This window comes from Herpailurus yagouaroundi, unplaced genomic scaffold (genome assembly GCF_014898765.1).
Source record: "Herpailurus yagouaroundi ecotype Mexico unplaced genomic scaffold, PumYag 206, whole genome shotgun sequence".
NCBI lineage: Eukaryota > Metazoa > Chordata > Mammalia > Carnivora > Felidae > Herpailurus > Herpailurus yagouaroundi.
Window position 1 is genome coordinate 2,391,868 of NW_024412437.1, and position 24,213 is coordinate 2,416,080.

Here is a 24,213-nt window from a genome sequence, read left to right on the forward strand (position 1 = left end):
TGGCTCAGGCCATGATCTCGTGGTTGGCGGGTTTGAGCCCCGCGTCAGGCTCTGTGCTATCAGTGCAGAACCTGCTTTGGGTCTTCTGTTCCCCTCTCTCTGCCCCTCCCCCACTTGGGTGCTCTCTCTCTCTCTCTCTCTCTCTCCCTCCCCAAAATAAAAAAAACATAAAAAAAAAAAAAAAAAGGATGCTATTTCCAAATAAGCTCACATTCTCAGGTGCCAGGGGGTTAAGGGCTTCAACATCTCTCTTCTGGGGGACACAACCCAGCCCACGCCAGTGGGTCATAATTTTCACAAGGCAAATCTTACAGGGTCCCCTGTAACTAGCTCTCGCGTAGCATGCCCACTCACTGGGTCACGGAACAATGAACCTCGCGCCCTGGCTGCGGGTGGATGCACGGGCTGCCGGGGAAGCAGTGCTCTTGCCTCCAGGCTGCTTGATGTACGGCTCCTGGAGCCCAGCAGCTGGCTGGCGGGCTGGGATCATGTCAGGCTGCAAGCTCCTCTGGCTGGGGGCTTCTAAATTCATCTCGGACGAGAGCTCTGGCTCCGGAGTCTGCTGGTACTCCCCAGGCTTGGCACATGGCAGATCGGGCCCTCGTAGTGAGTTACAGCCCATCTGTGTGGAGGGAGGTAATCTCCCAAGCCAGACGGACCAAACTGGTGAAGGGAAGGAAAAATTCTTCCTCTGCCTTTCAAGGTCTTCCAGTTGGACTAAGAATTCAATATACATGAGACAGATTAACAGGAGGAAAAAACCCAAAGTTTTATCATGTGCGCACAGAGGGCCAATAAGGAAATTGAGGCCTGAAGAAATTACCAAGATATATATATATATATATATATATACATGTATATATATCTACATATATATGTAGATACATACATACATACATATATATGTAGATATATATACATGTATATATATATACTTTTTTTTTCCCAATGTTTATTTATTTTTGAGAAAGAGAGACAGTGTGAGCAGGGGAGGGGCAGAGAAAGGGAGACACAGAATCTGAAGCAGGCTCCAGGCTCGGAGCGGTCATCACAGAGCCCAATGCAGGGCTTGAACTCACGGACCGCAAGACCATGACCTAAGCCAAAGTCAGACACTTAACTGAGCCACCCAGGCGCCCCTGTTTTCATAAATTTTACACAAAGAGAATAAATCTCTGAGGGACTGACAGGACAGAGAAAACTTTGGGAGCTTCAGTTAGGAAGGTATTCTAAACAGAATTTGGGCTGGGGTAGTAAATACACAAAAACGTAACAAGGGTTGTTTACACAGCCTTCTGCACCCTGAATTTCCCACCTCTGGTGATAAGGAGGTCCCTCTACTGCCTGATGAGGCTACCTTTCACAAGGGAGATTGATTTCCTGCATTCGGGGGACAGAGAAGGGTCTGAGTGTCCTCCTTTTTTTTTTTTTTAAAGATTTTATTTTTTTTTCAAGTAATCTCCACACCCAATGCAAGGCTTGAACTCACACCCCTGAGATCAAGCGTTGCATGCTCTACCAACGGACTCAGCCAGGTGTCCTGGAGTGTCCTTCTTGCACAGCCAATCTCTTAAGTAACTTTTATTTAAAATAACCAAAGGCCAAATTGGCACATTTGGAACAGCCTGCCCTTGGCCTCCACATTGGCCACCCCTTCCATGCAGGCACATCTTCTTTAGAAGGCTTCCTCTCCCTGGAGTCAGTCACACCTCCAGGCTTCATCCATCTTGCACTTGGACAAAGCAGAACAAAGGCGAAGCCGAGGGCCTCTTCATTAGCGCAGTCCTTTCGAGACTGTGTCTCTTTGTTTGTCAGAATCAGTCTCACATCAGGGAGGTGCAAGGAGGAGCCCCCAGGAGGTCCTGGCCTGGCTGGGGCTCAGCTAGCATCTCAGAGGCAATATTATCAGTCTACATTCACTGAGATTTAAAGTCTCCATGATTAATTATGCTTTCAATGTGAACCACAAAGGACTAAATCCAACGGGGGCTTGCCCTGTTAATTGAAATTAGAAGTTTTTGATAAATGTTAAATGAAATAGGGCTAAGCAGTAACTGGGTAGGAATTGTTACATTATGTAACTACAACGCTCAGTCCTAAAACAGGGATGAACTAACAACACTTATCGGACTTTTTCCCCCTGCATTCTTGGAGTCTTGAAGACTCCAAAGTGATGAATATATCCTCATTCCCCATCAATGAATGGCATTTCAACCAGGTAAAATTCGGCTCTGAATTTGGACTCAGATTCATTGAACTTGAATCCTAAAAGGAATGCACATAAAAAATTAAGGAGCTTTCAAAGCAGCTAGTCACAACAGACCACATATTAAAGGATCCCATTCAGATGAAATATCTCGAACAGGGAAATCTACAGAGACAAAAAGATTAGGGGTTTCCTAGGGCTGGGGTGGGATCGGGGGTAAAAAAGCCGGGTGTGTGTGTGTGTGGGGGGGTGATAGTTAAAGCATGCAGGGTTTCTTTTTGAGGTGATGAACATGTCCTAAATTTGATTGTGATGACGGCTGCCCATATCTGTGAATACACTGAAATCCATCAAATTTGCCACTTGAAATGGGTCATTGTATGGTATGTGAACTCTTTCTCAATAAAGCTGTTGAAATAAGCAAAACAAAACTAAGGAGCTTTCAGTGCGTTTGAGAAGTGACCTAAAACTTTACTTAAAAGGTCAACGGCTGTGCATCAGCTTAAAAAAAAAAAAAAACCAAACAACAACCCTAAATGCAAATTGTAGCCACAAGCAGCCAATTCTTGCTTTGTTAGCAGTTAATACCTAAAGTGCTATTTTTAAAGCATTTGCTCTTGGCACTAGAGTATACCACAAACGCTGAGTGATTTGTGCTATTCCTCTGCAAAGCGACTCTCTTAAAGGAGCTTGACTTATAAAGTGCTACTGACACGCAGAAAGGCAGAGAAAAGGGGGGATGTGGTGGGGAGGCGTTCTGGTGTGTGTTCTGAGCCCTTCTCAGTTATAATTCAGTGCCAGAAAAACTCAAAACTCCTCTACTGCATGAGGGAGCATGAGAATGGAAAATATGAGCACAAACCACAAAATAATTTAATAGTCGGTGGTCTCCAGCTGGAAGGGTAACCACTGTTGATGCCTGTTAGGACCGAGGGAGAAGATTAAGTCCAAAGAAAATCCTCAGAGGTGATCAGAAGAAAGAGAGGTTGGAAGGAAAAATAACCACGCTAGCTAATGTTTATTAGATGCTTCCTGTGCACCACAGCCAGGGTCAAGCACTTTATAGATACACTTTCCCTTTTCATCTTTATATAATAAGAGACCTATTTTGAGGTGACTTAGGGTGAGGTCCCCAGATGGCCTCAGAATGGAGCTGGTTACAGAAAGCTCTCGTGCTGAGGGTGGAAACCCTCAGCCCCACCCACTGACCTTTGGGGAGGGAGAAAGGGGGGCTGGAGATTGAACTAGAAAAACTCTTGACAAGATCTGGAGAGCTTCCTGTGGACACAGGGATGCGCTGGGGGGTGTGGCATGCCCAGAGAGCGCAGGGAAACTCTGCACCTCCCCCCACCCATACCTCGGCCTGTGCCTCTTTTCCATTTGGTTGTTCCTGAGCTGTATACCCTTTGTAATAAACTAGTAAACATAAGTAAAGTGTTTTCCCGAGTTCTGCGAGCCTTCCTAGCAAATTTTCCAACCAGAGGAGGAGGCTGTGGGAAGCCCTGACTTGTATGGGTGGTCCCGGACTTGTGACGGGCGTCTACAGTGGGAGCGGCCTTGGGGGACCGAGCCCTTGAACTTGTGGGGTCTGACGCCAACTCCAGGTAATGTCAGAACTGAACTGAATTGTTGGACACCAGGTCAGTGTGGCAGAACTGGAGCAACAGTTGGTCTCAGGGCAAATATACCAGAATTCTCCGGACAAATCTCTAAAACAGTACACGATAATCTTCATTTTGCATGAGGACCAAGGGAATGTCTGCATCCTATTCCCAGACGGACCCGCCCACATTTCCACCCCAGCTCCCACCATGGGCTCCTTCCAAAAGCCCCCTCCTTCAGAAATCTCCAGATGGGCAGTAGGCATCAATGTCTATGTTCCCCTACAAACTTCTGGGGCCACTTTTCAGTCTCGCCCCTGTCCCATAGGGTGGCAGTGCTACGGCTGGACCTGCAGCTTGGCAAAGAGTCAGCTTTTTTGCAGATGTCCCAATTTCTGTAATTAATGCCCTCCGAACACTCCCTTCACAAGGCTTTGGGGTTAGGCAAGAAGCGTACCCCCAATGAACTCTCCTCCCCCCTCTCCAAATACAGACTAGAAGCGGGGCAGGGGGGCAGGGGAGTGGGGTGGGAAGACGGATGGCCCGGCCATGATGAGAGGGACAGCTGGGCCACCTCAGTCCCAGCCCTGGGGAGAACCTGGCCTGGGTGATTAGCACCTGCCCGTGGAATGTGGAGTCATAACCCCTTTGTCCCCAGCTTTGGGCCTGGCTCCCATTTCTAGAGCAACCAGAGACGGCTCCCTAAAATCCTGTTATATAACACTAACCTGTTCCTTTCAGCACTAACACATATGACTTTATATTTTTAAGATCACCTTATCAAAACCAGTACGGTCACTCAAGGGCACATTGCAAAGAACCCCCGTCTTACTGTGTGTGACGGTGAGGCCAGGCACCAGCTCTCCTAAGAGCCCATGAGGCAAGCTCCGCTCAAAAAGGAGGGTGGTTCAGACTTGGCTCGGTTTGCAGCCTTTGAACTGGGATTGCTTGCTGTGGACTGTCCCTGCTCACTCCGCTTTTAGCAGTGCTGTTTGGACACAGGCTATGACGCATGAGGAGCCTTGATCCATACCGAGGACATACAAATTTGGCCCTTAGATAGCTTGATAAATCAAAAGCTTGTAATAGACTAACAAATATTCTTGATGAGTTGCAACATGGCAACAGCAATCAGCACTGGATTAACTGTCCCTAAATCGAGCTTGCCTTTCATGTACTGTATTATTTTGGGAAACCTGGACCTCCAACTTGAAGAGAAACCAGGATAGAGATGTTCACTCAGCCAATCAATCTGTAATTTGAAGGCAATACAGGATTTCCATTTTTAAACCTGGAGGAGATTTCAGACATATTTTAACTTTAGGACCCATTTCATTTTTCCAAATATAATATTATTGGGAATCCCAATACATTTATAAGGCAGGTGAAAGTGACAAGTGGAGTCCTAGGGCTATTTCAACCTTTATTGTTTGACACAATGCGTTGCATTATTTACTGGGCCCGGAAGCACCCCTGAGGGGCGCAAGGTTCTGTGGAACCGAACTAAGGAGGCAACAGAAAAGGCTTTGGAACGAGACACGCCTGGGTTCGAATTTGTTCTAGCAACGACTACCCGCGTGAACCTGGGCAGGTTTTATTTAACTTCAAGACTGTTGGGGTGCCTGGGTGGCTCAAGTCAGTTAAGTGTCCAACTTTGGCTCAAGTCATGATCTCATGGCTTGCGAGTTTGAGCCCCGCCTTGGGTTCTGTGCTGACAGCTCAGAGCCTGGAGCTGTTTCAGATTCTGTGTCTCCCTTTCTGCCCCTCCCCTGTTCACACTCTGCACTCTGTCTGTCTCTTTCTCTCTCTCTCTCTCAAAAATTAATAAACATTAAAGAAAACAAAAAACCAAAAACTTCAAGACTGTTGTGGGGATGATAGGGTGAGAAAAGGAATGTTTTCCAAACTGGGGTCTGGAGAGATCTCTTTAGGGGCTAGGACATCTTTTTTTTTTCTTTAATGAGTCCCTGCATTACCTAGTTATAGGAAGGCCAGTTTTTATTTTTTCCAGTCTAGGTTTGTTTTGTCCAATCCACTATTTTCTAGAATATTCACAAAGAGGAAAATTTCCCCCAAAGATGTAAAATGGAGTGCTAGCAGATCAATAGACCTAAGGGGAGTTAAAAAGACCCTTTCTCTTACCCTGTCTTTCCCCCAAATCCTCCATTCATATGATCAGTGAGACTCGGGGTTAATGAGGTACATTTAGAGAGGAAACCAATTGAGTGTTCTTCAAAGACAGACAACGGTTGTACCTCCAGCTTTAACCGAAGGAACCAGCTTGGTGTGGGGGAAGCTCAGTCTTTAAGCCTGGACAATTCGGGGTCTAAATCGAGGTTTTGGAAACTTCCAGCAAGTTATTTAAGATTCTCTGAGCTTCGGTTTCCTTATTTATAAAATGGAGGCAGTATCTGTTCTATTGGATTGTCAGGCTTAAGTGATATAACTGAATAAAAACAACTTAGCCATGACTTTTATTTTTCTCAAAAGTTAGTTCTTGGCCCTCTAGGTCTGGGTCTAGCACTTCTGTGAGAAATCTGCTGCAACTTCTAAGGCCCAAATTAATGAGCTGGTAATTGTAGGTCTTTCTCTGGGCCCCTTAAGACGGAGACAGGCAACTTAATAACACCTATTCTTTCCTGGATATTTTTGGAGCAGAAGCTGAACAGTTGTACTTGGAGTCTGAATAAAGAGAAGAAGTGGAGGAGAGAATCACAGGGTCACGTCTTGTCTCTCAAGGGGAAAAATATGACCTCCGTCATTAGCCTTGTAGCCACAGATTCTTGGAGAGCCAACTGGGAAAAGGCCGGGACGAGACTGGGCCAGAGGACCTGCTGGACACGGATGAGTCTTGGAGAGAGGAAATTAACTTAGATGAGGGTCAATCTGAAGCCAGTCCCCAGCTCAGAAACCATTTAGGAAGGAACCTGCACAAATGTATATTATAATTAACACCATTGGCTGGCAAGGACAACGCTGATGTGACTCCCCAGATGGTATCAGATTCTCAACAGATGGAGTGATATTCAAAGGCATTGACCCCTCCCCTTAGTAGGGAAATAGGCAGTTTTCCAGGCTTAGGTTGCTATTACCTTCTCCCTCCACAAAATTAAATAACAATAAGTTGGCATAAAAACTTGAACACAGAAAATAAATAATAAAAAAACCCAAAAGCTCGAATCCAGAAAATGGAGCTCTCTTAGGCAGAGCTGCCTTACCTTGAATAGATCATAGATGTGGAAAGATACTCTTTCTCTTGGCCACCGGCTAAGCACACTAGGCCATCTGACCCCGCGAGGCTGGTCAGCTCTCACCGGGAGGTCCTCCCTGATATGCCAGTCAAAAAACTACTCTCCACATGTATCACGGCAGGCAAAAGTTGGGAAGGTCTGCTCTGAGGCTATTTCCCCAAACCCGGTGTAATTTTATGTAGATCCTTGGGTCCTGTCTTACTGCGTCTCGTTTGGTAAGTCTAGGGTAGGGTCCAGATATCCGCTTTTTTTTTTTTTTTTTTAAAGGTGCCAAGGTGATTCTGACCTGATTTGGGAGCTCTGCTCTAAGGGCTAAGAAATTCTGATGCTTTAATTTAATAAAACTAAAAACAGCAGAGGCTGATGTAGCTGGTCCAAGTCCTGAGCAAGTTGTGGATTTAATGCCTGTTTTCTTAAACAGGTTCTCCATGGGACAGAATTTTTTTTTAATTTTTAACATTTATTCTTTTTTTTTTTTTTTTTGAGAGAGAGAGAGAGAGAGAGAGAGACAGACCGTGAGCAGGGGAGGGGCAGAGACAGAGAAGGAGACACAGAATCCGAAGCAGGCTCCAGGCTCTGAGCTGTCAACACAGAGCCAGACGCGGGGCTCGAACTCACAAACCGTGAGATCATGACCTGAGCTGAGGTCAGATGCATAACCGACTGAGCCACCCAGGGGTCCCTCCATGGGACAGAATTGAAAAGCTCGGTTGCATCTATTCACTTTGGGCTCCTTCTTTCTTCTTTTAAAGTCTTAAAAGTTATTCTTCTAAAATACACCTGGTAAGGACGTTGGACAGTGACAGAATGCCCCAAACTGCCTTGGGCACCCTCTTGGACTCCGGTGCCACAGACAGCTCGAAGTTAGCACGACAGACGGTAAGGGTAACTGCTAAGGTTTCCTAGAGGTGAAGTATCAGAGACACGCGTCACTCTGGATTCAGGTGAAATAACAGCAGAAGAAATAACATAGTTTTTAAAAAGTCTCAGCAATAAAAAAATGGCTGTAGTTTCCGAAGGAGCTCGCTGTACCCGCAGAGGATTCTGTGATCTTGAGAACTAGAGGGATTGACACCAACCCTCCTCTGTTTCTCTTCTCCATTCAGTCATGCCAACAGGTAAAACGCAATATGCAAACTCCCAGAGCACCATTCACGGCAGCCGCTCTCCGAAGACACATGGTTTTTCTACTGAGGAACCATCCCAGCAACACATCTGTAGATCTCAATGCCGGAGCCCAAGCAGGGGGAGGGGACATTTATTAAATGCTTACTATGAACCAGAGACTATGCTAGTCATTTTGTTTGTTTGTTTATGTTTATCTTATTTTTGAGAGAGAGAGAAAGAGAGTGCAGAAGGGGCAGAGAGAGAGGGGAGACACAGAATCCGAAGCAGGCTCCAGGCTCTGAGCTGTCAGCACAGAGCCCAACATGGGGGGCTCGAACTTACGAACCGCGAGATCATGACCTGAGCTGAAGTCGGAGGTTCAACTTGAGCCACCCAGGCGCTCCTGTCCTAGTCATTTTAGTGTCATGCCTTTCACGTCATATCATCCCATCCCATCCTGCCATCTCTCCATCCACTCATTTGAAGATACAGTAATTGGTGGCCATGCAGCACAGCACAATGACTGTAATCACTTGGGAGGCGACTGGGAGCCAGGGTCCCTTATTACCTTGGGGTTGAGTCATTTTCACACGGAAAGAATGGTTGGGAATCCGAATCCCCACCCGTAGGCTCTAGAGGTTATCTTTTGCATAGATCCCTCTACAACAAGCCTAATTGTTTCTCCTTTTATGGATGTTTTGCTTGGATGAGTCCTTCCTTTTGGGGCATGGAGCCATTTCCCAAGGACTTTTTCTTTTATAAAGTAGGCTTCATGCTCAGCTTGGAGCCCAATGAGGGGCTTGAACTCCAAAGCCCTGAGATCAAGACCTGAGCTGAGATCAAGAGTCGGAGGCTTATCCGACTGAGCCACCCAGGCATCCGAGCCCCAAGGACTTTTTCTATTCAATCGGTGATCCAATGCCACAATCAGCAACTCCGCTCCCGGCAGAGGCTTAGAAACTCTGGTTCCGAGCTGTTATTTGGGAATTCATTTGCCTCAATTTTGTTTGACCTACTTGGTCTGGCCTTTCACTACCTGATCCAATTGGTAAGATTTGATCCTCTGAGCACTGAGCTCTGGGGGACCTCGTTCGTGCAAATTGCTGCAGCAGTTAAAAATTTTTTTTTCCTTGGGGCGCCTGGATGGCTCAGTCGGTTAAGCGTCTGACTTCGGCTCAGGTCATGATCTCACTGTGAGTTCGAGCCCCGCGTCGGGCTCTGTGCTGACAGCTCAGAGCCTGGAGCCCATTTCAGATTCTGTGTCTCCCTCTCTCTGCCCCTCCCCTGTTCATTCTCTGTCTCTCTCTGTCTCGGAAATAAATAAACATTAAAAAAAATTAAAAAAAAAATTTTTTTTCCTTTGAAAAATTAAAAAGTGAAAACCTTTTCTCGAGGCTGGAGTTGGGCAGTACTGTTTTCCTAGTAAAATTGGCTTTGCTTAAAACAGTGCAGTAGTTAGTTCCGCATAATCAGGCCAAAAGAACAGAGGTGCTTTTAAGAATCAGCACGAGGTACGGTACTTTGTCAAGACTTGGTGACCTAGCTTTCTTTTGTTTGGAAGAAATGAGATCCCAAAGAGATTACCTATTTGTTCCTAGGGAAGGGAGCTCCTGATTATTGGTCTAAAAATGTGGTAGCCAGGGTTGCTGAGGGCTGGACTGCTGTTCAATGCCTTTTCACTTCTAAAAGTTCCTGTTCATTAACAAAATATTATTGCTGTTGAAACGGCTGAAACCCGCTCGTTCGTGGAAGGGATGGCGGAAGGAGAGAAACAGGCTGGTGGAGTTGGAGAATCACCAACCCGTTGGCATCCAGAAGCCCGGCCTCACCATCCCCTGGAGGAGTTAGACTCTCAGGAGAGGTCACAAATGGAGTCCCGCTGCATGGTGGCTGGTGACCCCTGCTTTGAAGGCCCTCCGCTACTTGCAGAATAAAATCCAAATTCCTTAGCTTGGCATTCAAGGCTCTTCTTCCCTTCTGACTCAGTTATTCACTGACCCCTGAATAGGCACGGGGATTATTACTACCTCTGCCCTCAATACACTGCTCTTCCACCTTACTCATCTTCAAAATTCAGTTTGCTCCCACACACGTGTGGATCAGAAGGTAATTTTTAAAAATATTTTTTAATGTTTATGTATCTTCGAGAGACAGAGACACAGAGCTTGAGTGGGGTAGGGGCAGAGAGAGACAGGGAGACACAGAATCTGAAGCAGGCTCCAGGCTCTGGGCGGACGTAGGTCTCAAACTCACGAACCATGAGATCATGACCTGAGCTGAAGTCGGGACGCTTACCTGACTGAGCCACCCAGGCACCCTTCTATTTTTTTTTTTATTTGAGAGTGAGAGAGAGAAAGAGAGAGAGAGAAAGCAAGCGGGAGAGAGGGGCAGAGGGAAAGAGAGAATCTTAAGCAGGCTCTATGTCTAGGAGCCCAATGCAGGGCTCGATCCCAGGACCCTGGGATGGTGACCTGAGCCGAAATCGAGAGTCAGACGCTCCACTGACTGAGCGAGCCACCCAGGTGCCCCATAATCTGCGGCAACATTATTAGAACGACACGGGAAAGATAGCACGTGAGATGCTTCCTACAGTACTATCCCTGCAAGAGAATGGAAAGCCCTCTCAAACGTCCAGCAAACGACGAATGGCACAAGAACGGAGGAACCACACACTGGCACGTCATACAGCCCTTACAAAACCTGCTAGGGACACGTGCGCTGCCACAAACAGGCGGCAAGCTTATGTTGTTCGTGAAAACGTACATGTTGCAAGCGGTACAGTGTGCTGTCGTTGCACAGGGTGGGCTTATTTTCATAAAATAACGTCACTTATGCATTATGGTTAAGTATACACGTCAGAAACACCGACTTTAACTACAGCTATCTCTGGGACGAGACGTCACAGGACATTTGTCTTTTCGATGTTATATATTCCTATGCCGGTTTTTTTGCTTTTGGTGGTGGTGGTTGTCGTTGTCGTTTACAAGGGCCACATCTTACTTTGTGAACAAAGAGGAAAGAACATCATTTTTGAAAGGTCCGCTCAGATGCCACCATTCCTCTAACGCCTGTCTTGATCGCTTCTGTTCAGAGAGCTGCCCCCTCCTTGAAATCCTGTAGTGATGACGGAACAGAGTTTCAGGGGAGTAAACCTCAGCTGCGAAGCCTCCTGGTCCGCTGCCTCCTGCTGTTCCTTACTTAGCCTTTTATGTTGTGATACCTGGATTACAGGCTTCTTAAAAGTGAGGGTGTCCCACTTTTTCCCTTTATATCTGCTGCTCTGGCCGCTTCCAGAACTCCTCCCCCCCCAGCCCCCGCTCCAAGTCCTTCCCTCTCTAAAGCATTGACCTCATGGAGACCCTGCCACCGAGGAGGGCTCCGGGTGCTGCGACCCGGCAGCTGATGTTAGCGTCTGGTCACCAGGGAGCACTTTGGTGGCAGAGGGTGTCCCCTCCTCTCCACGATACGGTCAGTCCAACTACCCAGAAGCACCTGGCCCCAGTGAGTTGGAACCCATCACAAAACAGTTGCGTTACTCTCAGAAACAGACAGACGGAGGGAAAGGGGGGGGGGAGATGACGTCACGTATCCAGTGTGAGGCAGCTGTGTTAAGCCTGGCCATTTGGAGACAAGTGAAAATTTTTACCACCCTAAATCGCCAACATGAGGACCAAAATGAGAAGATTTTAATCTGAGGGAGCCGAGCAGTTCGGACGAAGCACTTTGTATGGAAGGGTAGAGCGAAGCGTGACAATATTTACTCATTTGGTCTCTCCGGTTCCCTTTCCGCGGCCCGTGGGACTTAGCAAATAGCATTTAATCTCTCACCCCGGGGGGGTTATTGGAAGAGTTAGATGTTTCTCTCTTTGTTCTGTTCTTTTCCCTTAAGAGAGAATTCAACGGGTGTTTAGATCGGTGTGACCAATGAACGGGCTACCGGTCCAAGAAGATTCTAGAATCCAGGGGCTTACAGACTGAGTTCAAAGGAGTCCCCTTAGGCATCCAGCTCAAGGGGAATGCTCTCAAATTCTGCCTAAAACCTCCCTGGTACTGTCCTAATTCTATTACACCACTTCAGGAGTCCATGCTTTTGGGCAGCATTACTCACATGTGCCCTTCCCAGCACCCGAGTTCCAAACATTGTAAATTTCTCCATTAAAATTATTATGCTCTAGAGGCACCTGGGTGGCTCAGTCAGTTAAGCATCCAACTGCAGCTCAGGTCATGATTTTGTAGTTCGTGAGTTTGAGCCCCGCGTCGGGCTCTGTGCTGACAGCTCAGAGCCTGGAGCCTGCTTCGGATTCTGTGTCTCCCTCTCTCTCTCTCTGCCCCTCTCCCACTCGCACTCTGTCTCTCTCAAAAATAAACAAACATTTAAAACAAAACAAAACAAAACAAAAACTATTATGCTCTAGCGGCACCTGGGTGGCTTAGTCAGTTAAGTGTCCAACTTCAGCTTAGGTCATGATCTCACGATTTGCAGTTTCGAGCCCCCATCAAGCTCCCCACTGGCTCCTGCCCCAGATTCTTGCTCTCTCCTCTCTCTCTGCTCGTCCTCTGCTCGTGCTCTCTCTCAAAATTAAAAAAAAAAATTTTTTTTTTAATTATTATGCTCTCTTTATCACTGGTAAGATGGGGACTTCTTTTACATCCCTGTAAATAAAGGAAGGGAAAGAGGAATTTCTGTCATTAAAAAAATTTTTTTTATTTTTTATTTAAAAAAGTATTTTTAACGTTTATTTATTTTTTGAGAGACACAGAGCATTAGCAGGGGAGGGGCAGAGAGAGAGGGAGTCACAGGCTCTAAAGTGGGCACCAGGCTCCGAGCTGTCAGCAAAGAACCCAAAATGAGCCTGGAACTCATGAACTGTGAGATCACGACCTGAGCCAAAGTCAGACACTCAACCGACTGAGCCACCCAGGCGCCCCGGAATTTCTGTCATTTAAAAAAAAAAGATCAAGTTCAAAGGCAGAGACTAGACACAATCATGGCCTCTGTAGCCTCAGTGCCCAGCACAGAGCCTGGCACACAGTAGGCCCTTAGTGAATGCAAACTAAAAAAATTCACTAAGGAGTCTTGCTACCAGGAGCACCTGGGTGGCTCAGCTGGTTAAGTTTAAGTTTCTCTTTTTTTTTAATGTTTATTTATTTTTGAGAGGGAGAAACAGAGCGTGAGTGGGGGAGGGGCAGAGAGAGAGAGAGAGAGAGAGAGACAGACAGAATCCGCAACAGGCTCCAGGCTCCGAGCTGTCAGCACGGAGCCCAACGAACCCATGAACCGTGAGATCATGACCTGAGCTGAAGTCGGACACTTAACCAATTGAGCCACCCAGGCGACCCTAGGTGTCTGACTCTTGATCTCAGCTCAGGTCTTGATCTCAGGGTCATGAATTCAAGCTCTGTGTTGGGCTCTATGCTGGGTGTGGAGCCTACTTAAGAAAGAAAGAGAGAGAGAGAGAGAGAGAGAGAGAGAGAGAGAGAGAGAGAAAGAGAAAGAAAAGAAAAAATGAAAGAAAGAAAGAAAGAAAGAAAGAAAGAAAGAAAGAAAGAAAGAAAGAAAGAAAGAAAAAGAGTCTTGCTACTACTGCTTTTACTAAATTTCCTTTCCTTGGATTGGTCTACAACACGGTTTCTCGACTTAGCCACTCCCGGTGTTTGGGGACATCCTGTGCATTTGTAGGACGTTTAACAGCGTATCTGGCCTTTCCACCCACTAGACGCCATAAGGACCCTACCCCCCGCAAGTGGTGACAATCAAAAATATCTCCAGACAGTGGCAGATGTCCCCTGATGGGAAAAATTGCCCCTCTGTGTGAGACAATGGTCTAGAGGCTCCCCTCTTTGCTTTACATAAATCAATGAAGATTAAAAACAACAAGTAAAAACAAAGCACAAAAAAGTCCTCTATGTATAAACTTAGCTCCAGCAGGTAATTACGTTCCCTGCTCCTTTCTACGCAAGGCATGTCTGAACATTTAGAAGCATATGCCCATATGCCACCCCCCCCCCCCAACATTTGTGTCCCTGGTGGAGAGCTGTGGGGGGGCAGCACCCTGGAGGCCAACACAGACATCACCGTCTCTGGTCAATCAAGGACACAGAGCGCGGAATCTACCTTAAGCCAACACCAACAGCCTCCGAGCTAGAGCTCTCTACGCTAGGCTCTGGGAATTGGCCGGGCCGGACCAGTCCCGTAGGCTGGGTGTTGAGATGTGTTCCTGCGCCCCCAAACTGCCAACTCAGCTTTGCAGGCCCGGGCTCCCTGCCTGTGTCCTCCGCAGGCACGCTTTTGACATATTGTACGGAGTTCCTCATTCCTGGGCTGGGATCTTCACCTTGAAGCCTTGGCAGAGCATGAGAGGGTTGGGATGGAAATCTTGGCAGAGGAAAGAACCCACGTATCAAGTGCCTGACAAGCACAACCTGTTCGGATTTTGGCTTCACTTCCCCTCTCCTGCTTTGGGGGGTGCTAATGTGACTTGATGCAAAGAGCTTTACGATTGATGGGGGCGGGGCCTTGGTGGGGCTGTGCTGAGGTGAATGGAGGTGCCCCCTGTTTCTGGGAAATCACGCTGTTTTGTTTTGTTTTGTTTTGTTTTGTTTTGTTTTGTTTGCAGAGTCTTGCAATGGTCATGAGAACAAAACCTGAGGCTAAGAGGCTCTTGGGGGTTGAAGCTCAGGCCCTTGGTGTGGCAAGGAGACAGCAGCACTGCAAAACGAGAATAAGGAGAGCACCGCGTTGTCACCTGATCCGAGTCTCCAGAGTGTCCTTCTCAATCTCCGGTGAGTGGTGGCACAAGGCTCCGCCAGGCGGAGGGCACCCAGTGGAAAATTCCCAGCTCCAGTCACCTGAACGAAGAGAGGCACTCTCGCCTCTCGTGTGGCTCGGAGGTTTCCAGGGAGAAACGGGAGGAGGAAAGCAAATGCTTCAGGCCGCTGCCTCGGGCCTGGACAGTGGTGCGTGTGACCGGAGCTGGGAGGAGACGGGTGACCCACATAGCCCTGGTCCGAATGCATAAGCATCAAAAATCGCAGAACGGAGTCGGCCCACGAGCGCCTGAGCTTTCTCCGTGGAAAACGTGCTCCTATTTATGATGCTGACACAGCCAACTCGGCTGCCCCGGCTTTCACTTGTTCGTTCAACAACCGTCTCCTAAGCGTCTGCCACGTGCTGGCCGTGGACTAGCTGGGCAGGTACGGTGATGGGAGAAGACGGCTCTTGTTTTCACGGGTGGGGTGGGGTGCCCAGGAAAGGCCCCAGTGGAGAAGTTCGCCAGCTGAGTGGCGCAGAGGTGGGGAGGACCGGGGAGTGGAGAGGGCGGAGGGCCCTGCTGAGGCACGGGGCTTCCTCCCAGCCAGTGAGGGGGTCTGAAGCAGAGAATGACAAGGCCATTTTAGAAGAAAGCTCTTGCGGTGGGGAGGAGGATGTGAATTATTTAGGGTGCCCAGTGGAAACGTATTGGGAAGTGGTTTGCCTTCCGAATCGGCTCCTTCCCTTGTCCCCAGCCCCTGGCTGATGACACACAGCCAAATGAGCCTAGGACACTCCCTTGTCTCCCTTCAGGTGGGTTCCTATGCGGTCTGGAGCCTGGAAGCGGAATGATGTGGGGTTGGCGTCACGAGGGAGCCCCACGGAGCATACTTTCCCTAAGATTTTGTCGGGGGCTCCCAATTACGCCTCTTCCTTTGTGGTCTCACTGCTAGGGCAAGTGAGGAAGCATTCCACCTGCAGTGTAGGCCAGGGATCCTCCGGGAAGGGGTACCTGGTGGAAAGCGTGCAGGGCTGAGCGCTCTGGAGCCCCTTTCTTCCACAGCCGCTAAGAAATCCTGAGAGTCCGGGACAGGCAGGGCTGGCTCTGCGTGGGAGCCAGAGTGGCAGGCTGGGAGAGCTGGATCCCAAGTTCCGTCCATCTCCAGTGACCATTTCCTCTAGGGCAGGGTTTCCCTAGGGTGTCACTAGCCTCGGCACGAGTGCCATTTGGGGCCAGGCAATTCCCTGCTGGGGGCAGGGGGCACTGTCCTGTCCATTATGGTACCTTTAGCAGCATCTTTGTCCTCCACCCATCAGCTGCTGGTAGCGTCCCCAAGTTGGGACAATCAAAAATGTCTCCAGATACTGGAAGCGTCCTTGTGGGGTGAACTCCCCCAGCTGACAGCCACCGCTCTATGGGACAGTATTCCATTCTTATCCTACCGGACCTCCCGGCAGCGCTCAGTGCAACGGGTCACTCGCTTCCTCCTGAAACTTCTATTCCTTCGTGCACTCTCCGTGTCTTCCTTCCAACTTTCTGCCCGGTTCTTTGGATTCCTGGGGCCTCGCCATCTTCTTCCTGATCTCCACATGCAGCCCCCTCCCTCAATGCTGGTACTCAAACTCATTTCCTGCTTATACTTTATGCTTTTTCCCTCTCATTCATCCCCAGGATTTTCCAAATATTCCCGCAACTGTCACCGGCCCAGATTTCTCTAGTCTACGCTCTAGACTCATTTCTCTGGGCTTTGGATGTCTCGTTGGCATCGCAGAATCCATCTATCTTTCTCAGAAATCCACTCTTCAACCCTGCCAACTTGTTGTCCGATCCATTAAACCTTAAGGTCATCCTGACACCTGCTTTTCTCTCATCTTCACATCCAGCGCATGACCAATCCCGGCCCAATTCTATCTTCAAAATCGCCCCCAAAACCATCTGTTTCCAACCACACTAGTTCAAACCACCACATAAGGTGAAAAACCAATAATGCAGATAACTCCAATGGCCTCAGTGGTTTCCTGCCTTCCGCTGTGCTTCTCTCCAGTCCATTTTCCATCCCGAGACATCTTTCATAATTGTTTAAAATGTTTCTTTCTTTATTTTTGAGACAGCACACAAGAGCAGGGGAGGGGCAGAGAGAGAGAGAGGGAGGGAGAAAATCCCAAGGAGTCTCCACGCTCCCTGTGTAGAGCCCAACCCAGGGCTCAATCTCACGAACCATGAGATCGTGACCCGAACTGAAATGAAGAGTCTGATGCTTGACTGACTGAGCCGCCCAGGGGCCCCCAGAGCAATGTTTTAAAAGCACAGATCAGATCACATGATGCTTGGCTTTAATTGCTGCAAACGCATTCCGTTGCACTTGAAGAAAATCTACGTGTTGTAACGTGGCCCCCTCCTCCTTTCCAATCTTCTTTGCGCCATTCACCCTTTTGTTCCTGCTGCTGCCATGTTGGCCTTCTTTCGCTCCCTCACGTGTGTCACCTCAGGACCTCCACACATGCTGTCATCTTCTCCTCTTACCTTCTCCCCCAGCTCTTTTCATTATGCGGATCTCAGTATGTCATTTCTTCCACAACATCTTTCCTGCTCTCATCCTCTCAAATTCAGTTTGCCCATCATGGTCTCTCCCGGCATGCTTCTTTATAGCACTTGTGACTTTTAACGCCTTCTGTACTCAAGTGATTCTCTATTGTTGGCTCCCCTGCTAGATTGGACGTGCCCTGAGGGAAGGGACTCTCAGCGTCTCTTCTGCTCACTGCCATGTCACCATCTTAATATTGCTATGTGACGCTCAGTGAGTGCTCGGTAAACATTGACTGGATGAATGACTATTCACCTCTCGCTTCCCTGGCCAACCGCATCCAGAAAAGAATACTTTGTGACCAAGAGAAATGAACGACCGTGGAGAATGAAGAAAAAAGCTCCTTGAATGTCTGTGTAAATGAAAAGAAGCTTTCCAGGGACGGTTCTTGAGAGCACAAAGCACAAGGAGATGAATCGGGTACCCGCTGACTGGCAATGAGACTTGTTGATTTCGTCATTAGCATTTTCCATATTTATCCTAAGACTTTCCACCAAATCAAGAGGGATCCCCGTGAGTCCCAGGCAGGATCACATCAAAGCAATCTAAGAGGCAGAGCTGAAATTAATTCAGTCTTCTGCCTTCCTGGAAGGCCTGAGCTCGTGAAGAGGGAGACGGCAGCCCCCCACCCGGGCCGAAGGAGCCACGGAAGTGACGGGACACAGCTTCCCCCGCTGCGCTGCGTGGTGCTGTAATGCGTCCCCGAAGCCCCGTACGTCCTGGGGGACTTGATATGAAACCGTAGAGCATCCTCCGTATGATGAGACAAGGAGAGGCCACGTTTCTCCTCCTCCTCCGCAGGCCCAGTTACGCAGAGCGCATTTCACTCTGTTTTTCTGAAAATTCATGAGGGTGGTTGGCTGCACAGTGTTGGTGTCAGTGGATGATGCTACAAAGCTCAGCCTTGGAGGCCAACCGAGAGTAAGTCACATCAGCCTCTCCCCATCGTTTGAAGAAGGGACATCAGCCCTAGAGCTCTCACGCCCGCAATCAAACAGCTAAGCATTTGCTAAGGGCAGGTTAAGATCCCCAAATGTGGAGGCAAAAAAAAAAAAAAGAATCCAAAACCATACTGGGAGCCCAGTCGGTAGAACAGTGGAATTCATTTTTAACGGGTTTATTTATTATGTCTTAAATCAGCCTTAATGAATCTGAGGAAAGAGTCTCAAGGTCCATGTGTTACAGCTCAAGGACGAGTCTGGGGCCCTGAGTCCAAACATATTGTGATTGGCTGCCTGTTGCTAAACAACAGAAATAGCCCTGCATCTGCTGTCAGCGCAGGACTGGGATGTTATTTACAAGGGGGGGGGGGTCACCCAAGTTCCGCCAGCAGCCATTAATAAAATACGAACGGGATATAAATGGCAACTCGCACCAACAGTAAAATCACAAGGTTGGATGGACTGAGGCACACGACGGATTCTAGTAGCGGGGAAGCTGTAGAAAAAGACATGCTCTTAGATTTACTCTCCATCAAGAATGGAAAAAAAGAGAAGCCCTCACGAAGTCACTTCCTGTTTTGAGAGAAAAGTTCTGTGTTAAGATGAGCTGTTTCCAGTTTCGGTATTCGCTCAGAGGATGGAGAGAGCATTTGCTTTGTGTCACACCCCAAAGATACAAATAAAACCCAGCCCCTGCCGTCACAGAGCATGCAGATGGGGAGACGGGTTGTGCAGGGCCTGGCAAAACAGGAAGTCACAGGTGACTGCTGTTTTTTTGGAGGCCGGTATGTTGGATGGTTTGGCCTAAGGGATATTTTGCTACCTGGAATGATGGCAGAGCTGGGGAGACAGGAAAACTAAACTGAAATGGAGTGGCGGCCAGGGCCCTGAGGAGTAGGAACTTAATTTTGAGACTCGTATCAAATAATCCAGCAAGATGTGAGACCAAATTGAATCAACACAGAGATGGATGAAAGTCTCCCGGTTTAGGACTTACTTAATAACTATCTGTTGAATGAATGAATGAACGAACGAATGAATGAACGAATGAATGAATCTCTTTTATATATCATCCCACATTTACTGCTTACCTCAGATTCTTTGTAGTAACGTTCCGGAATTTCATCGCAGGCAATATCAATAAAGCAAACTTCTCTCTCTAGGTCTTTGGCCTCATTGTCAAAAATCTGAAAGGGCAGAGCAACATATCAAAAGTTAGTATCTCCAGGCGCCTATGGTTGGCGTGACTGTGCCCGAGGCAGAATAACACCCCACGGAGTATCTTCACATGGCTCAGTGCTCCTGGCTGGGGCTTTCTGCCGGCCTTGGCATGTGCAAGACTCATGAAAGGCTTTTTATTCGTCGCTTACATTTTGTCACATCAGAGGCAGGTGTAGCATCAATCACCGCCTGGCGAGGAGTAGAAGAAAAAGTGGTCTGTTTTTAGAAGTCCAAGAGTGAAGAAATAAATCTCTTCCAAAAATGAAGACTGCTGAGTTTTTTTTTGGCAGTGAATCTGAACAGGGGGCGTGAAGAGGCTACAAAGGGTCTGGCTAGATAGAAGACCACAAGTGGCAACAGAGCCCAAGATTTAGGGAAGACAAATGTGTTTTGTTTTGTTTCATTTTCACGAAAAATGTTATATATGTTTACCTTCACAAACAACACATGCCCATGGCAGAAAAAAAAAAACAAACACCAAAAACCAGATAAACCAAAAGAAGAAAATAGAGATTGTCCACAATCTCATCACCCAGGAATAAACCCATGTATTACTTTTGTTTATTTAAGAACACGATTTCTTTGGGACACGTAGGAGTAAGAAGGCAGAGCTTGCGGAGAAATGGCGAGAGGTTCCCTGATCGTCCGCTTCAGGTTCCAATGGCCCAGAATGTCCGTCCCTTGCAATGAAATACGTAAGACAGCTACATATCTGGATATAAATTCTGGTGGGACGATGAAGTTCTTCTACTTTTCTCCCTTCTCATTTTTTCCACCCTGAAGGGATGCTCTTCCCAGCCCTGCTGAAGGCTGGTAGACAGACTAAGTTTGCAAAACCACTTCATCCTTGGAAGACATTTTAGCTTTAGCTGTATCCCCACCTCACTGTTTGGCTAATTCCTGCCAGGGAAATCAACTGTGCCCGCTGATTAAATCTGATTCTTCAGAAGACAATGAAATATTCTGGCAGAACAGTGTGCCTAAGAACACTGACTTGACACGTGACACAAATTGGTGCCTATTAATAACATGATCTCCCACAGGACAGCCTCTGCAGGACCCTTTCCATGCTACACTCTCCTTGGTTGATTCGTGACTTCAACTATTAGTCTTTTCCATATGCTTTCCAATAATATCTGTGCTGGTATTTATCCTCCAAGTCTGATGTTTGCTCTGTCGTCTACTTTCTTCTAAAATGGTCGGGGACTGGACGTTTCGGATTTGTCCAAGGAGACTGACTGTCCAGTCTGACCTGAGGTGGCCACCGCCTCTTCCTTACAGGGAGAGAAGGACCGGTTCTCGGATCAGCTCTGGCTCCTTCCACTGCCACTTGAGGTCAAGTGCCTGGGGACACTCAAGAGTGTTCAGGAAGGACAGGTGGATGGCTTTGAAATGAAAGAAATTGAATGGAAACAAGTTCAAGTTTGAGTGAAGAAGTAAATAAATGAAATACTGGGTGTCAGGTTGTTCTCATGGGTCTCCTTCCCTCCCCCTCTGTTCCTCTCTCTCCTCCCCCACCCCCTCTCTTTACCGGAGTCTCTTTTAAGTATGTGCCAAGAGAAGAAAGACATGTGCCTCATTAAGAAAACAAAACAAAATGGAATACCCCAGAGGGAAATGAGCTTCTAGAGAGTAAATTACAAAAGAAGTTAGAGAGGTTTGGCATTTATTGGTGGTAAAATTTATGGGACTGAAGGAAGGGGAAATAAACAGGGGTTAAGGGAGTTACTGACAGATTGTGTGGCTTTTCCTAATTTAATCCAAACATTTTTGATCACCTATTATACCAGTTATCACATTATTGCCCCTCAGCTGCGAATTAACCCATTAGTTTCTGCTCTGAGATAACGCACTGGACCCTAAGAAGCACGTCTCCTTTATAGCAGTTATGACATTACGTCATTTACTGGAGGGACGTGGCAGGAGGAAGGGGGCTTCTCTTCCCGGTGTTGGATCTTCTCCTGCTGCAGAGTCCGTCAGTGGGGACATTCAGTTGCGTTCTGTCTCAATTGCACGCCGGGAGCGCATGGTTGCCTGGTGACCTTGCGGCCCTGGCCTTCACCTTGGCCCTCTGCATGGAGGACCGTGCGTTCCAGGGTTTGCACTGGCTGTGGCACTCGACTCTACACACCTGCCCAACAGTGTCATCTGACCAGTGCCCAGCGGGCTGTTTCCCAGTGCCTAGCGACCGTGGACCGGCCCTGGTCCAGGAAAACCCGCAAACCCCACCATTCAGTGGGTTATGACCACAGCCTCTCCAGTAAAGGCTGAGCCCCCACAGCCATGGAGAAGGACCTCTTCCGAGTCTGTTCTTCCTTCTGTATTCTCCCTCAGCCTTGGGTACCCTTTGGGGTTCCCTTTACATCTTTATAGTTCCACCTATCAAAGTTTAACAATTCCTTATATTACACTCCCTCTATTCAAATTACCGTGTGCCTCCTGATCGAGCCCTGACTGCCACACTGTGTATATAAATTGCTGCCCTCAGCTCTGTGGGCTACAAAGACAGGGAGGGCTGAATCCCTGCCCTTACAGAGTTACCATTTACTAAGACCGATTAGGAAGCTATTTCGTAAGATGCAAGGCAGAATAAAGTATTTGCTACAATGAAAGAACAGACTATAAAGCCAGGGGGAGGAGCCATTTATATTAGCAATTATATTATCAGGGACTCCTGGGTGGCTCAGTCGGTTAAGCGTCCGACTTTGGCTCGGGTCATGATCTCACGGCTTGTGAGTTCGATCCCGGCATAGGGCTCTGGGCTGACCCCTCGGAGCCTGGCGCCTGCTTCGGGTTCTGTGTCTCCTTCTCTCTCTGCCTCTCCCCCACTCGTGCTCTGTCTCTCTCTCTCTCTCTCAAAAATAAATATTAAAAACCAACCAAGCAAACAACAAAAAACTACATTATCAGGACACAGAGAGAGAGAACTGAGATGAGAAAATTCTCATTTTTCAGATGAGAAAACCAAGGCTCAAGGAAGCGAAGAGCTTTGCCTGAGGTCACACAAGAGCTGGCAGAGAACCTCAGATTCAGGGCGAGCCTCCAGCCTTCACAACCAGACCCCTCCAGGGATAAAGAGCTGCCTTTCGGCACCCAAGCGGGAAGATAAATGTCAGTCAAAAGTGCTTCCTGCTTCTTCCCAGAAAGATGAAACTGGAAACTGCTTCCCCTCTCACTACTTACAAAATGTATGTCGTGAGCAACTGAGTTTGGGAACTCCGCTCAGGCTGGGAACTTTTCTGCTTTGTTGAATAGCAGAGATCGCCGCAGAATCTACTCGGCCTTCGCTACCTTGACACTTCATTTACATTGGAAATGCGGAGCACCATCACAGTAATTGTTCCAGGGTTGTTCCCACCGCTTGAACATAGCCACAGAAATCACTTGAGGCTTGAGACTGAAACCTCTCTTCAGGCCTGAGGTTACAAGGAGTTCTAATTTTCAATAAATAATTAACCTCCCAATGATTATAGAGATTTGGGGAGATGCTCTTAGGCGCTCAATCAGTGCCCGCCGACTTAATGGATGGCATTAGCTTTTACTTCCCAAAGAGGAATCTACTATGGCAGGAATATCGCTTACTAATTGATCTTAGTTTCCTTTCGTGAGCAGGAGTTCTACTGCCTTGGTCGGAAGCACCCTAACTTTCCGTAATTCTCAACAGAGGGCTCAATGTCCAGTGGGAACTTCACAGTATTTGCCGACAGGTCTTAGATTGGGCCTCAGGTGAGCTGAGCTGGACTTCAATGATCTCCTCTGTGTAACCTTGGGCAAGACCTTGTACCTCCTTGGGGTCTCTGTAGCCTCACCTGAAAATAAAAGCCTTCGTCAAACGGATGGGTACCAGGAAGTCGTGAAACATCCTGGAATCGTACCCCAAATGTGGCGAGGTGCGTTTTTCTGGAGCAAGCGTTCAAGCACTCTCATCTGATCACTAAAGAGATCTGCGGCCCCAGTGAGGTTGAGACCAAGAGATCCAGAGGACCACTAAGATTCTTTCCGGTTAAAACGTCTGTGATGTCGAGTGACCTCTGGGTCGTGTTGCATCTTGCTCTTTGGCCCATTCCTTCTCTGCCCCTTCACAGCCAGCTGCCTTGGGTCGTCCACAGAGGCGCTGAGGCGGAGAAATGGAACAGAGCCGGGGATCACGATGACGGAGTGTAATCAGAGGCCACATTGGGGGGGGGGGTGTGAAACGGTCGGATCTTCATGCTCAGTTTCAGGGCACAATCCAGAACTAAGCCACCACTGTTACAGAGGCTTAGTCAGGCCCCAGAGGAAAACACCATGAGTAACTACTATTCATTTGGGTTTCCCCAGCAGCAGAAGTAGCTGCCAAAATTCTGGTCAAACCATTGGCTCTCTCAGCTGGAATACGAGATCTGCTGAGATAGCTTTATGATGAGATATATCTTGTTGATACATCAAGTCACGGCTCCGTCAGGCCCGCACCTAACACAGGTGCCGTGCACCTTGATGGTCTTGGGAACTTCTTGGGGAGAAGTTGTTCCCTTCTGAGATGGGAGCTGGGTTAGGGAGTTAATTGTGGT

At 47.9% G+C, this 24,213-nt stretch overlaps 1 protein-coding gene and 1 long non-coding RNA gene across 7 annotated transcripts in view; one reads left to right on the plus strand and one right to left on the minus strand.

Moving 5' to 3' along the window:
• Positions 1 to 24,213, minus strand: part of PITPNC1 (phosphatidylinositol transfer protein cytoplasmic 1) — a 273,382-nt gene that overhangs the window by 31,202 nt on the left and 217,967 nt on the right. For all 6 annotated transcript variants that reach the window (XM_040452154.1, XM_040452152.1, XM_040452151.1 and 3 more), the window contains one exon: positions 19,534 to 19,629. In XM_040452154.1, the coding sequence (XP_040308088.1) occupies positions 19,534 to 19,629 (96 nt within the window). The remainder of the gene's footprint in view (positions 1 to 19,533; positions 19,630 to 24,213) is intronic.
• Positions 14,568 to 23,980, plus strand: LOC121015299 (uncharacterized). Its single transcript, XR_005783741.1, has 2 exons — positions 14,568 to 15,359; positions 22,619 to 23,980. It is a non-coding gene; the product is annotated as an uncharacterized LOC121015299 (long non-coding RNA).